Here is a 12,748-nt window from a genome sequence, read left to right on the forward strand (position 1 = left end):
TTTTTATTGTATGTGTGTATATGTGTGCACCACAAAATCTTTGTACAGGCTCTAACTAGCTTTTATTAAGTTATTTTGATTCTACATCAGCAGAACTTTAAATTATTCATTTTTTTACAGTAAATGTAGACCTTCATTAAATTATTTTATTATCAGTGTTTATTATTAACGTTAATTAATCGATTATCATCGGTTCACGCTCACAATCGCTATCTTCGCGTTTTGTTTGAGAGCACGTGTTTAATTTGCGCGATCCGGAGACGACAATTCGTGATCGGTATTGTTGTGCGTGTGACGATGCAAAACTGCTTGCGTTCGCCAACCTAGAATTTAACGCCTGACCCCAAGCTGTTTCTGCTGTGCCCAGTGTTTCCCTAATGCGCGCGGGGAGTCATTTTGATGGAGAAATATTCGATGCCACGTATACGAACCATAAAACGTTCGAGGAACGGGAGGGTCCGTCTCGTGGAATGGCGTTAGGGACGAGCTCGAGCGGGAAGAATGTTCATTGACGTTAGAACTCCTGCGTCCCGGCGAGGAAGCGCTTCACCGGCACCGCACTGGATTACTCATAGAAGGACAAATGTCTTCTGAAGGTACGACGCATTGTTTTCTTCCCCGACGGATTCGCCTAATATCTTGACGAAGCACTTAAAAAAATGAAACGGACGGTTGGGTTCGCAGCATTTTAATGTTTCTCGAAGTGTACACACAGAAAAATATCATTCTTATTGTTAAGAAAAGCTGTTATTCAGTTTACTTCTCCTCTTTTAAATAATGGTTATCTTCAACAAAGAATATTTTCTTGATCTAATGTAATAATCTTAAAATATCCTCAAGTTTGAGAAAAGCTCATCATCTTATAAATTTTATATCTCACAAATAAATTTTCAAGTATTTTTTCAGTATATTTACAAGTAGTAAAAACCGGAGGTAATTGGCTACGGTGTAAGTTGGCAAAACAGATTATTTCTGCTATTTTCTAACAGGTTACAGATTTAAACAAGCAAGAATTTTAAACATGTTTAAAGATGGCTTTAAAGGTGGCTTTGAAATATCAACTTGATTCTGAGATCTGTTAAAGAATAGTAGAAATAATCAATTTTGCCATCCCGATAGCCAACTAATCTCCTCTACTGAGAAAAGAATAGTTTAAAATTTATTTTTCAGATATAAAGTTAACTCGCAGAAATAAACTTTATATCCCACAAATAAATTTTCAAGTATTTTTTTCTCAGTATAGACCGAAACTCTTCAGTAGCTAAAGACCAAAGAAAAATGGACATATCGCGCATATATTCTTTTTCTTGAGATACAGATATAAATAGGCAAAGCACTCGGCGTCGTAACGAGTGTGAGCAACTGCTTGTTCTGCAATTCCCTCCCTGTCAGCGTGCAAAATGACGTACAAAGCCGATACAAAGCGACTCGAGTTTCGAAGATTGTATCGCTGAAAGCTCCGCGTTAACTTTAGCGAGTAATTATGCATTCCGTGCGCACAAAGCAGCGTCTTAGACGGGTATCCTGTTACTTCACCAACAACAATTCCGCGCAGCGAGTTTGCCTATAAGTCTTAGCAGCAACATGACTAAGCTGTTAAGTACATAAGTCTGCTTCTCGCAAGATAAACTGAAGCTCACGACGATACGTTCCGCTACTTTCGTGTCAACGCGTTCCGACGAATTTGCTAATAAAGTCGATCGCGAAAAAGAGAGGAAAAGAAGACTTCCGTTTGTTCGTTGCTCTTTTATATATTTATACACTAATCAGTGCGTAAAATAATTTGTTTGAAATAACCTGACACTGAAGAAGCCAAAGCGAGTTTGGTTCGTCCATTGGCAGGTTAATGCAAGCAAACTTTTTTCTCCGTGCATGTAATTTAAAGCCGACTCTGTAGCCAACAGGCGATCGTCGCAGTCCATAATTATATTATACAGTTCCGGTCGAAATTATTACCGCGCTGTGAACGGGATAATTAACTCAAAGACAAACGGGGAGTCAGATTTAATTTTCTACCTGGCGTAATTAGTTTCGATCTTACAAAGTACGTCCCTGCACCGCCGTCTCGTCACCTTACGTAATTAAGGGCACCGAAGCCCATCTTCAACGGCCGGATGAAGTTCCCCACGTGAAACACGTGATAAGCATTGTTGAAAATTCTGGGTTACAATACTCTTATTTATTTTCTTATTCAAGCATATTGCAATATGCAAATCTCCATACATCGAAAAATATACTCTGAACTATATATTAAAGTTATTTGTTTCAAATATTTCATAAATTTATATTATATATCCGCAAATCTATTATGAATTCTATTATGATATTAAATTTACTCAAAATACATTCTAAATCCTAGAAAATTTAATATTTTAAATAAGCATATCAAATGAAAACAAAAAAAAACAAAAATTCGGTTTGCTTGCTATACAGTCCTAGAATAATCTCTGAAACTCTCGTGGAGGCATAATACGGGTTGAAATAAACTAAAAGTTTTATGTCGTTTTATGATATTTGCAATAATTATAGAGATGTTAATTAAAAATATTTGTAAATAATCACGCGAAATATAGAAGATGGACTGTAGTGACGACATCTGCTGTCATGTAGGCCTTTATTAAATTATTTTACTATCATCGTTTATTATTAACGTTAATTATTATTAATGTTATTTAATCGAGCTTGTACATTATATTAAACTGAATAAAATAGTCCTCTATATTTTTCCAAATAATTTTATAGAATTTTAGTTATTATTAAAGAACATATTAATATATTATCGTGAGCAAGAACATTAATATATTATCCGCTAATTTTCTTGAATTAATAATTAAAAATTTACAAAGTTATTAGAAAAATAACTTTTATTCAGTTTGACTTAATATACAAGCATACAATGGCAAACATTGCCATTACAACTTATTTATTATATCTTGCGTGATCATTGGCAAATCTTCTTCAATTAATATCTCAATAATTATTGCAAATATTACGAAACGGTACAGGACTTTATGTTCACTTCAATCCTTTTATATTCACCTTAGTCCATACTATGCTTCCACGAGAGCTTCGGAAATTATTCTGGGATAACTTGTATAGAATCGAGCCTTATATTACTTTTTCTTATATAAAGTTTTATAATATTTTTGTAAAGAGAATAAATTCTTCTTTTGAATAGATAATAACGAACTTATCTAAAATTTGCGATGAGTATGTTTTAAGATTGCATTGAAAAACAAATACTTGAAAATTTATTTGTGGAATATAAAGTTTATTTCGCAAAAATAAACTTTATATTCATAAATAAAATTTTTAAATATTCTTTTCTCAATATATTATCAAGAAAATATTCTTTGTTGAAGATAACCATTTTAATTGAAGGAACTAGAATTTCTAGTTCTTATAACCAAAATTATTTAAACTAAAACGCGTTTAGTTCGTTCATTGTCAGATTAATTCAGTCAAATTCTTTTCACTGAGAAAAAACTAGTTGAAAATTTGTTCATAGAATACAAAGTTTATTCACAGAAATATATTTTATTTTACAGAAATGAATTTTATATATTGTACAAATAAATTTTTAAATATTTTTCCTCAGTGTATATGAGAATTTGTTTCAATAACGCGGTTAATTTTCTCTCGACACGACAACACTGGCATATCTCTCATAACGCTCAGCACCTAATTTAACCCCGTGTAATAAGCGTCGATATAAAAATCACGATCTGCCGGCGCGTTCCGTTCCGCGCGAATATCTTTCGCGAGGGTGCGAAGGAGTAAAGAGAAACGCCTTTGATACCCGGAGTTGAAAGTTGTCGTTGAGAAGAAGGCCGCGCGCGCGATCACTGACTCTTTTCACTGGAGTATTTTCGCATCGCACGGTCGAGAGCAGCTTCCTGCTCTCTCTTTCTCTCTGTCTCGAGCGAAGGGCAGGTGGGAAGAGCAGGAAGTTGTGTAGGTGTAGAAGCGAGAGAATGAGGAGGAAGAGGAAAAGGAGGTGGCGTTCAAACGATCTGTCTTTCAAGGGCCGATTCTTTCAGGCTGTAAACCCGGTGGTGGATTGTGTGTGCAAGGGCCCACCCTCTTTAGAATTCCCCGTCCGTAAAGGAGCGAGAAGCTCGCCGAAGACAAAGATACGGGGGGTTGGCGCGCGAGAGGAGCGGTAAGGAGGACGAGGAGAGGCGCGACGCGGAGGTGCGGTTGAGCCCGGGGGTGGTGAAAAAGCGAGAAGGAGATAAGGAGATAAGGAAGATGGGAGAGAGCTCGCCGGATCTCAGCCTCCGGCTACGCCAGGGCAGTTCCGACTCCAGAGATTCCTTCTACATGGACTTCGCTCAGGTACGCCAGCGGGTGGCAAGTGAGACGCCGCGTAGATGAAAAATCATCTGTCTCGAGTAGCGAGGCTAATTACTCGGAAAGATTTCGGGCGACGCCGACTTGGAGAATTACCAAGTTGTCGCGAATCCCGAATTCCAAATCGCTGTCTCCAAATTCACGACAAATTATTGCGCGAACGAACGAACGCAACTATGTGTCCTCACTTGCGTAGTGTATATAAACCGACGTAATAACCTTAACATTTTCTAGTCCTTCCCATTTCATACTTCAGGATTATCTAAATTTTTTTATCAAACGCGTCGTGCTTACACATCTGTGTATCACTGTTGACTAAAAATAACGATATTTCACATAATATTTTTTCCTTTTATATCGATTTTATTTTTTATGTTACAAATCTTTACGTTTTTTTTTATCTGTTTTTTACGTTTACTTTATCTGAGTTATGTTTGAGATATTGTTGCTGCTGAAATAATTTTAATGATCACATAGGCCAAGTAAATTAATTATAATAATTAATAACTGAGACTATTATGCCGATCTGTATACGTATATAATTGAGAGCAAAGATATCTAAAAAATAAAAAATATTAATTTAGTGAGTATTATTTACTTATATTAATAATATTTTTACATCGAGAGAAAATTTACAAATGAGAAAATATATACTGGGAAACAATATTTGAAAATTTATTTGTGGGAAAGTTTGTTTCTATGATTAAATTTTATATCCTACAAATAAGTTTTCAATTTTTTTCTCAGTACATATTTTCTAAAAACCGTATTTTTTCACGACCGTTATTGCTTATTCTATTTAAATTGTATCTCATGAAAGTAACTGTTTATTCTGTTTAAATAAAAGAATTTAAAATTAAGTAAATATATTATTAGTATTTATCGAATAAATATATTTTTAATTTTTTTATATATATTTTCTTTCAGTGTAAGCGCGCATTTGTTCTTTTTTTCTTAAATATATCTTATGTTTTTTGTTATGTAAATATATTTTTTTTTCTTTTTGTATGTTTTCGAGTTTCACGCGGTTTCTGTCTCGTGAGCGTTTTTACAAAGCGTTTTTACCGCTCGTAAAATTATAAGTTTTTCTTTCTTTCATGTGAAAATGTCACATTTGGAATTGAAGAGTATATAGATGAAAATTCGATAATCATTTTTTACTCTTGACATTCGACGTGGCGGTGAATAATTTTTAGGACGTGAGTGTCGCGATTCAATAAATATCTATCAAGTCAATCTCTCCGGATATTCGCGGCTCTATATTTGACCCTTCTAAAATCGGATTAAAGTGTAGCAACGTGTCAATAACAGAAATGCCGCGCCAATAGAGCCGTATGCCGCAAGACAAATTCGATATCCTCGCAAATATCCTCGAAACTAGGACGTCCCTAAAAATAGACGATCTATATAAGAACGACTGAATAATTTAGAACTGTACCTTTAAAGATCCGCATTTATTAATTATTCACGCTGATAGAACGTAATCGTGTTACGTCCCTAAAAAGCGTATCGTTATTGCATTTCTGTTAATATATCAATAATGCATTTAACTTTTTTTTTATAATTGTGTCCTATCCTTAAGAATATGACGTATATCTCTAAAAATAAATATAATATTATTCATCTACGTCGTTTAATAAAACGTTTTTGATGGCTAATAATAGTTTATTTATGAAAGAAAGTCAGTTTTATTTTTTCACCAATTTTCCAATTTTTTCTAATAAACTTTTTTAATTACCTCCTGCTGAAATCACTTTTCAAATCAAACCCTTGAAACACTATTTATATTTATCTCATATATCTCTTTTACACTGTAAGAAAAAATCCAAAAAATGAAAAATATATATTTGGTACTAATAGCAAATTCATTTAAATCTAAATTCTTTTATTTAAACAGAATAAGTAATTGCTTTGAAAAGCAAAGGTTTTAAAAAATATGTGTTTTCTTGAAAAATATTTTTGACTTCTTAGATGTTTTTTCTTTCAATGTGAAATAATAAATTTTCCAAAATAAAAACTGAAGCTCAGAAGGTTAATGTAACTTATTAGTCGAATTTTGACGTTCGGCCGAATTAACATTCAAAATTTGCAAACGATCAAATAATTTAAACAGCTCTATAGCACAATTTGTCCGCTAGCACGGATTCCTCTTGTATGAGGAAATATCTTGATACTTTGTAAATGAACATTTTGCCATTGGAAACACGTGAGACGATCTTTAGCGGCTGAAAACTCTCGCGAACAAAAGCGACTGGCCGCACCAGCGTATCCCCCGTTTGCACTCCGCAGGGTATCGATTCCGATATCGAGGAAGTGACGCGACCAGGCGACAATAATTCCGATCCGATGCTGGAGAATCACCTGGAAGAGAACGGGAACGAGCTGCCGCCGATCGAGGACATCACGACGATCCCGGAGGAGGCTTCGGAAGAATTGAGGGAAGAGGAGGAGGCGGCCGCGCTGGAGGCCGCTCTACGAACGCCCGACGGTGGCACGCTTAGCACGGATATCGAGAAACCGTCGGGCACGATCAGCACGCAGGAGTGAGTAGAGAAAATTTTTTTGGCTGGTCATGCATTATTTCCGGAAATATCAAAATCTCGAAATTGAGAAACTGGGAGACGATTTCGCGAAAAGTGTCATAATGTCGAGACAGTAACCCAAAACATAATTTTCCCCCGAAATGTATAATTGTCTTGAGAAGGAACAATTATTCTGAAAACACACAATATGTATACAGTTGGGTAAATATTTATTCATTTGGATACGTTGTCGCTATTCAAATGAGTAGAGCAGTAATAAAACAATTCTAATAAAAAAATGAATAACAAAGTCAATGAGAGCTGATAAGAGCAGGTTATTCGTTCCGAAATTTACCACTACAGTTCATCTGCCATGTCTCGCGTGATCACTCATAAATCTTTAATTAATATCTCGAAAATTATTTCAAATATTATAAAACGACATAGGACTTTTATGTTCATCTCAATCTGTATCTATCCCCAAGCTTCGGAAATTATTACCTTCCACCCTGCATATCATAAGAACTATGGTCGTGACAATTGTATAGATAAGCATGTGATAACAGCAACTTGTAATGCCATATTTATTTCATTTAAAATTATATAAATTTTCTTTTTAATAGAATATGTGAATATAACAGCCATAATAGTTTTCTCCGTGTATATCCTAAAAGAACCATTTCGCGATTTTGTATATCCATTGTTCTTCTTTAGATAAATAAAAAAGCAACATACCACCTAGACGCGATTTCCTATATATTTGCTTCATAAATGCAATTAAAGGAACTGTAAAATTTCCATCACTGATTGCCTCACGCATGATAATCATGATAATCATGAAAGTCTACCTGGGAACTCGCTTTCACTTTCCCCCGTTAGTAATTTTCGCGGTCGTTAACGATCCGCGCGGGTCGCTGGCGGGTTCGCGAGCCACTCGACTCGCGGACTGAAAAGTCCGGATTAAGCTGGGAAAAGCGAGCGAACGGAATAAACGGATGGTTCTCACGGCTGGCGACAGCCAACCACCCGAGCCAACCCGCCGTTTTCAGTTCATGTCGAGTCGGCTGATTTAAGCCTCCGGAGAAGTGGCGAAGGAGAAGAGGGAAATAATAATTAATGTTCTCATCGACACACGACGTGCACGAGAGCGAAACCGCGAAGAAAGCGGTCGCTCGACGTCGATTCGGGCGTTTTGTATCGATTGTTGCCGCTTTGTATGCACCACCGCAACGCAAATTACAGCCTCCCCTAAAGTGCCCGGCGTTTCTCCACACGTCTCTTCATTGAAGTGACCAACGTGGCGGCGGCGGTGGCGGCGGCGGCGGTCCCGAGCGAGCAGCATTAATCACCGTCTGCGATTAACGCACATTTCCCTCGGTTCCCGGCGTACGGTTCCCTGCACGTTGTACACCGTCGGCAATTAAACCTGATCGTGAAAAATGCCTGGGCGATTTCGCAGTAACGCACCGATTTCTCCCCGCGCCATCAATTCCACGTCCGTTTTACAGACGGGATGCCTTCCGATGCAATTTCCGACGAACGTAATAAACCGACGTCTCGTCTCGTCTCGTCTCTCGAATATACGACGAGTCTACATTCGCTTCGAATATCATCCGAAATCGGAAACTCTTCCACGCCTTGGAAGTGTCGACTGCTGGAGATACGTTGTGCTCATCGAAGCGTGCCAAATGGGTTCAGTAATACCGCGTATGGTTTATTCTCTGTGTGTATTACTCTCGGAAAAGCAAGTATTTGGTACTTGCTGTCGTAATTGCATAGGAAAAGAATTACAGCCGAGAAAGCCATTTTACAATTATACAAAATTCGACAATCGAAATAACTCGAATCAAGCTGAAGGAACGCAATTTCGGCGTTCTATATGATAAAGTAATTGCTTTGGTTCTTCCAGCAAAAGTTTTACGTCTTTTTAATCTCTGGTCTGTGTAATTTAAATCTTGAAAAAATTGAATTCTTTTGAATACTTTTCAATTTATTTCAACAAGGCACTCGTAAAGTTCATTCGACACGTTATCAGTTATTATTTTATATCTGAATATCAGATACACATTATTATTTATTATCTGATTTATTTAATCTTTCATTAAAATAATTTATATTGAACAGTGAATATGGTAATTCTGTAATATCATAATACCGAAAATAAATGTGACAGAATCATGTGAAGAGATAAGTTAAAAAGATATATATTATACGTCACACATAATAATTAACGGCATTATTAATTGTCACAGCGAAAGGGAAGTGTTTGGACTATTTAACAGACCTGCTCGATTGCATGTGTCGTTTTATAAATATATCTTTTTATTTATATGTATTTTGCAAACATTTTTAGCATGATTTTCCTTATTTCTGACGTCGTTAAAAAAAGATGAACGAGTACGACCTTTAATAAAAGAAATATGGTTAAAAATCCAACGAACTCTTTTGTGTCTTTGATATCGGGTTCAAAATTTAATTCAATATTTCAGTCAAATTTAACTTTATTACAATTGGAACAGATTATTCATCAATCAAGTTGTATTAACTATTTACTATTGATTAAATTTAATATTTCTAATTCTTCCATAACAGAATATTGATCTAATTCAATTTTTATTTAATCCGCTTCGATTACGGTTTGCGCAAAAAAATTCACGTAACTTTAAAACCTGATTTACTTTATTTTTGTCCTCAGTGTAGAAAGTGTTATTATAATGTTATTGATAATAAGTTTATATACATAGTACTACACTAGAAAAAATATCTAAAATATAAGAAAAATATTTCAATAAGGCACTTTAATTCGATACATATTATATTAATAAAATATTTACTTAAATTCTTTTTAATTTAAATAGAATAAACATAAAGGTTTTTATGAAGACCGTTTTTTTTTTATGAAAAGCTACGTTTTATGTATAAGAAAAAAATGCATATTTTTATGATATATATATTCTTTAATTTTTTCATTTAAACAAAATTTGTTTTCAGCGTAAAAATGCAAACTTTGAATTGCGTCACCTTGAATTTAATAATAATAATATAATAATATTTTAGAGGACTTTAAGATAAATTCAACGCACTATCACAAATATTATTTTTATTAACAATAATAGTAAAACAATAGAACAACTCCAACTTATGGAAGCTAATGTTCAAATTGCTTGCCTCCTGCAACACAAAATTCTGCTCTTTTTAATAAATTGCTATGCGTAGGAACTATTATACTATTTGGATCTAAATTTGGACAAGCTGTAATTATCTTTTCTCGAAGATCTTGATTATTTTCATTATAATTAGTATTTAATATACAATTATTTTGATTGGTCTTTGATACACAAGAACTTTCAAATATCCTCACAAGAAAAATCTATTTGAGATAAATCTGTAGAACGAGGCGGCCAACAGATTGGTACATTAATTATAACACGATTTTCAAAAGTATCCTGAAGATAGCAGTGAGATCCGCACTTTGCTCATAATTGCTGTTTAAAATAATGCTGCACATTAAATGTTAACAAAAATGATATTTGTGATAGTATGTTGAATTCAAGTCAGTATGTTTCAGTATGTCAAGATAGTATGTTTCTTAAAGTCTTCTATATTAAGTAAAAAACAATGCATGATGCCATTGTTTGCAATGCAAGATGACCTTGATTTCTTTATAAAAAAATATTTTTTTTACCTTCTTGCAAGTTGTTATTGCAAGTTGTAGTCTGCACGAAGCAATTGAAAATTCGTGTAACAACCTTTTCCTTAAACCGTCGAAAGTGTCTGAAAAATCGTGCGAATTACACTGAATACTCTGTATATATATTACGATTTTTTTATAATTGATGAAAACGTCAACTTCGTATTCGCTTGCCTGATAACACCTCGATCTCCATCCATGTATCGAACATTATCGTTGCTTGTCGTGGAGTTCCGAATGAGGCAATTTGTCAAGTCCAAATTCCCCTTGGCCCGTCCCGAATTCTGGCAAGAGGTCGCGTCTGGTTTGCGGGCGAATTCGGTCCATCCACGGAACTCGATTACTTCCACCGGATATCGAACGTTCGAAATCGCGTGCACGGAACATCGGCGTCAGAGTTAATATTGACCTGTCACTCGGTTATGGCTTACGCTCGACCTCCACGCGCATCTTCCCTCTCGCTTCCGGTTCAACCTTCGGAGAGACCTCCTAACCCTCTCCCACGCGCTCTCCTTCGTACCGCCGGCCTTCCTGAGAGCCTCACTCCCCCCCTCGTCTCCAATTTACCGGGAAAGCAGCTTATTCCGTCGATTTACATGCAGATTCAATCAACGTAGACACATACTCGCGCCGACGCCACGTTCTCGTCCGGGGAAATTTACGGCGTCTAGGAAGGCAATTTTCCAGCGTTCAACTAGAGAGATCTCTCGATTTTCGCACTGCAGATAAATAAATAAAAGCGAAAACACAAATAGTCCGATGCGCGCCGTATTGGAGATATCACCATGTGCTCGAAAATGTAAAAGAGTGATAATTTCTCGAACGAGAAAGACCACCAGATGTATCGCGCAGCGTGCTCGACGTATTTCACTCGGGGATGAAAAATTTCCCAGTTATATTCGGAGAGAGAGAGCGTTGCCCAGCGGAAAATTTATGTCCCATGATCCACCGACGAAGGAACCTCTCTTTCTCTCTCTCTCTCTCTCTCTCTCTCTCTCTCTCTCTCTCGACAAATTTGTCGCCTTGATGGGAAAATGGTAGACACGAATGGGGCGAGGGCGTACCGCGAAACCGTCAGATATTTTCCAGTAAATGTACGAGGAGAACCGGCGATCTCGGGAGAAGCAGACGGAATAAAAGTCGATGTGAATATTGAAGCACAGCACTTTTACGTGCCTTCGACGCGACGTTTACCGTGCGGCTTTCTGGAAAACGTCGGCCTTAAGTGTACAGGAAGTTACGTAAAATTCCATATATATACGATCGATAAATTTAAAACTTATTTATTGGAATATTCAAATACGTGTAGCATAATATTACATCGCGATTGGGGAAGGGGAGTGTATTGTATTTTGCTTGGAAATAATGAGATGATACTCTGCAAATTTCTCGGAGTGACATTTCATTCAAAACGAGTAAAAATTCCTTTGAAACGATAGCGAGGACAGTGTTGTGAAAATATTAATTGAAAATTTTTCTCAATTTAATAACTGATTTGAACAACTATGTTTTAATCCAGTTAATTAACTATTGATTCAATCAACCGAAGGATGTTTAATTGATGATTGATTTCAACGAATAGAATTATGCATATTAAAGACGAATTATGCATATTAAAGACCGTTCAATTGACAATTGATATAAGCAAAGAGAATAAAAACTCATTCAATTAACAACTAAACTTAATTAAACTTAGCAAATTTAATTAAAGCCGTTTAATGGATAATTGAACTTAACACATTTAATTAAAGACTGTTTAATTAATAATTAATATGAATAAATTCAATCGACTCAATCGAGGAGTGTTCGGTTACTCAAAGCTACAATTAGTTTTGTGGATAATATTAATTCTCACAGCATCATGGCATCGTGGAAAATGTCAATGGTTGAGTAGGATTCGCGTTGCACTGAGTATATTAATCGTGACAAAATAATCTTCGATTGAATCGATTGAATTTGTTCATATTAATCAACGAAATGTCCTTTAATTAAATTTGCTAAGTTCAATGTCGTCAATTAAACATTCTTTAATCAAATTTATTAAGTGCAATCGTCAACTAAGTAACCCTTACTTAAATTTGCTAAATTTAATTATTAAGTAAACGGTCTTTAATTCTTTTCACTCATATTAATCGTCGATTGAGCAGTCTTTAATTGAATTCGTTGGAACTAATCGTCAAAC

At 35.5% G+C, this 12,748-nt stretch overlaps 1 protein-coding gene across 2 annotated transcripts in view; it reads left to right on the top strand.

Moving 5' to 3' along the window:
- The window catches only part of LOC116845227 (proton channel OtopLc-like), a 43,774-nt gene that overhangs the window by 3,363 nt on the left and 27,663 nt on the right, over positions 1–12,748 (top strand). Inside the window, exons 2-4 of one of the 2 annotated variants that reach the window (XM_032817663.1) lie at positions 368–596; positions 4,041–4,338; positions 6,643–6,896. In XM_032817663.1, coding sequence (XP_032673554.1) covers positions 4,252–4,338; positions 6,643–6,896 — 341 coding nt within the window. In that variant the 5' untranslated portion in view covers positions 368–596; positions 4,041–4,251. The remainder of the gene's footprint in view (positions 1–367; positions 597–4,040; positions 4,339–6,642; positions 6,897–12,748) is intronic. The other variant, XM_032817664.1, reaches the window with a different exon arrangement.

Source organism: Odontomachus brunneus, unplaced genomic scaffold (assembly GCF_010583005.1).
Source record: "Odontomachus brunneus isolate Ranch 3 - 2012 unplaced genomic scaffold, Obru_v1 Obru_scaffold_050, whole genome shotgun sequence".
In the NCBI taxonomy this organism is placed as follows: domain Eukaryota; kingdom Metazoa; phylum Arthropoda; class Insecta; order Hymenoptera; family Formicidae; genus Odontomachus; species Odontomachus brunneus.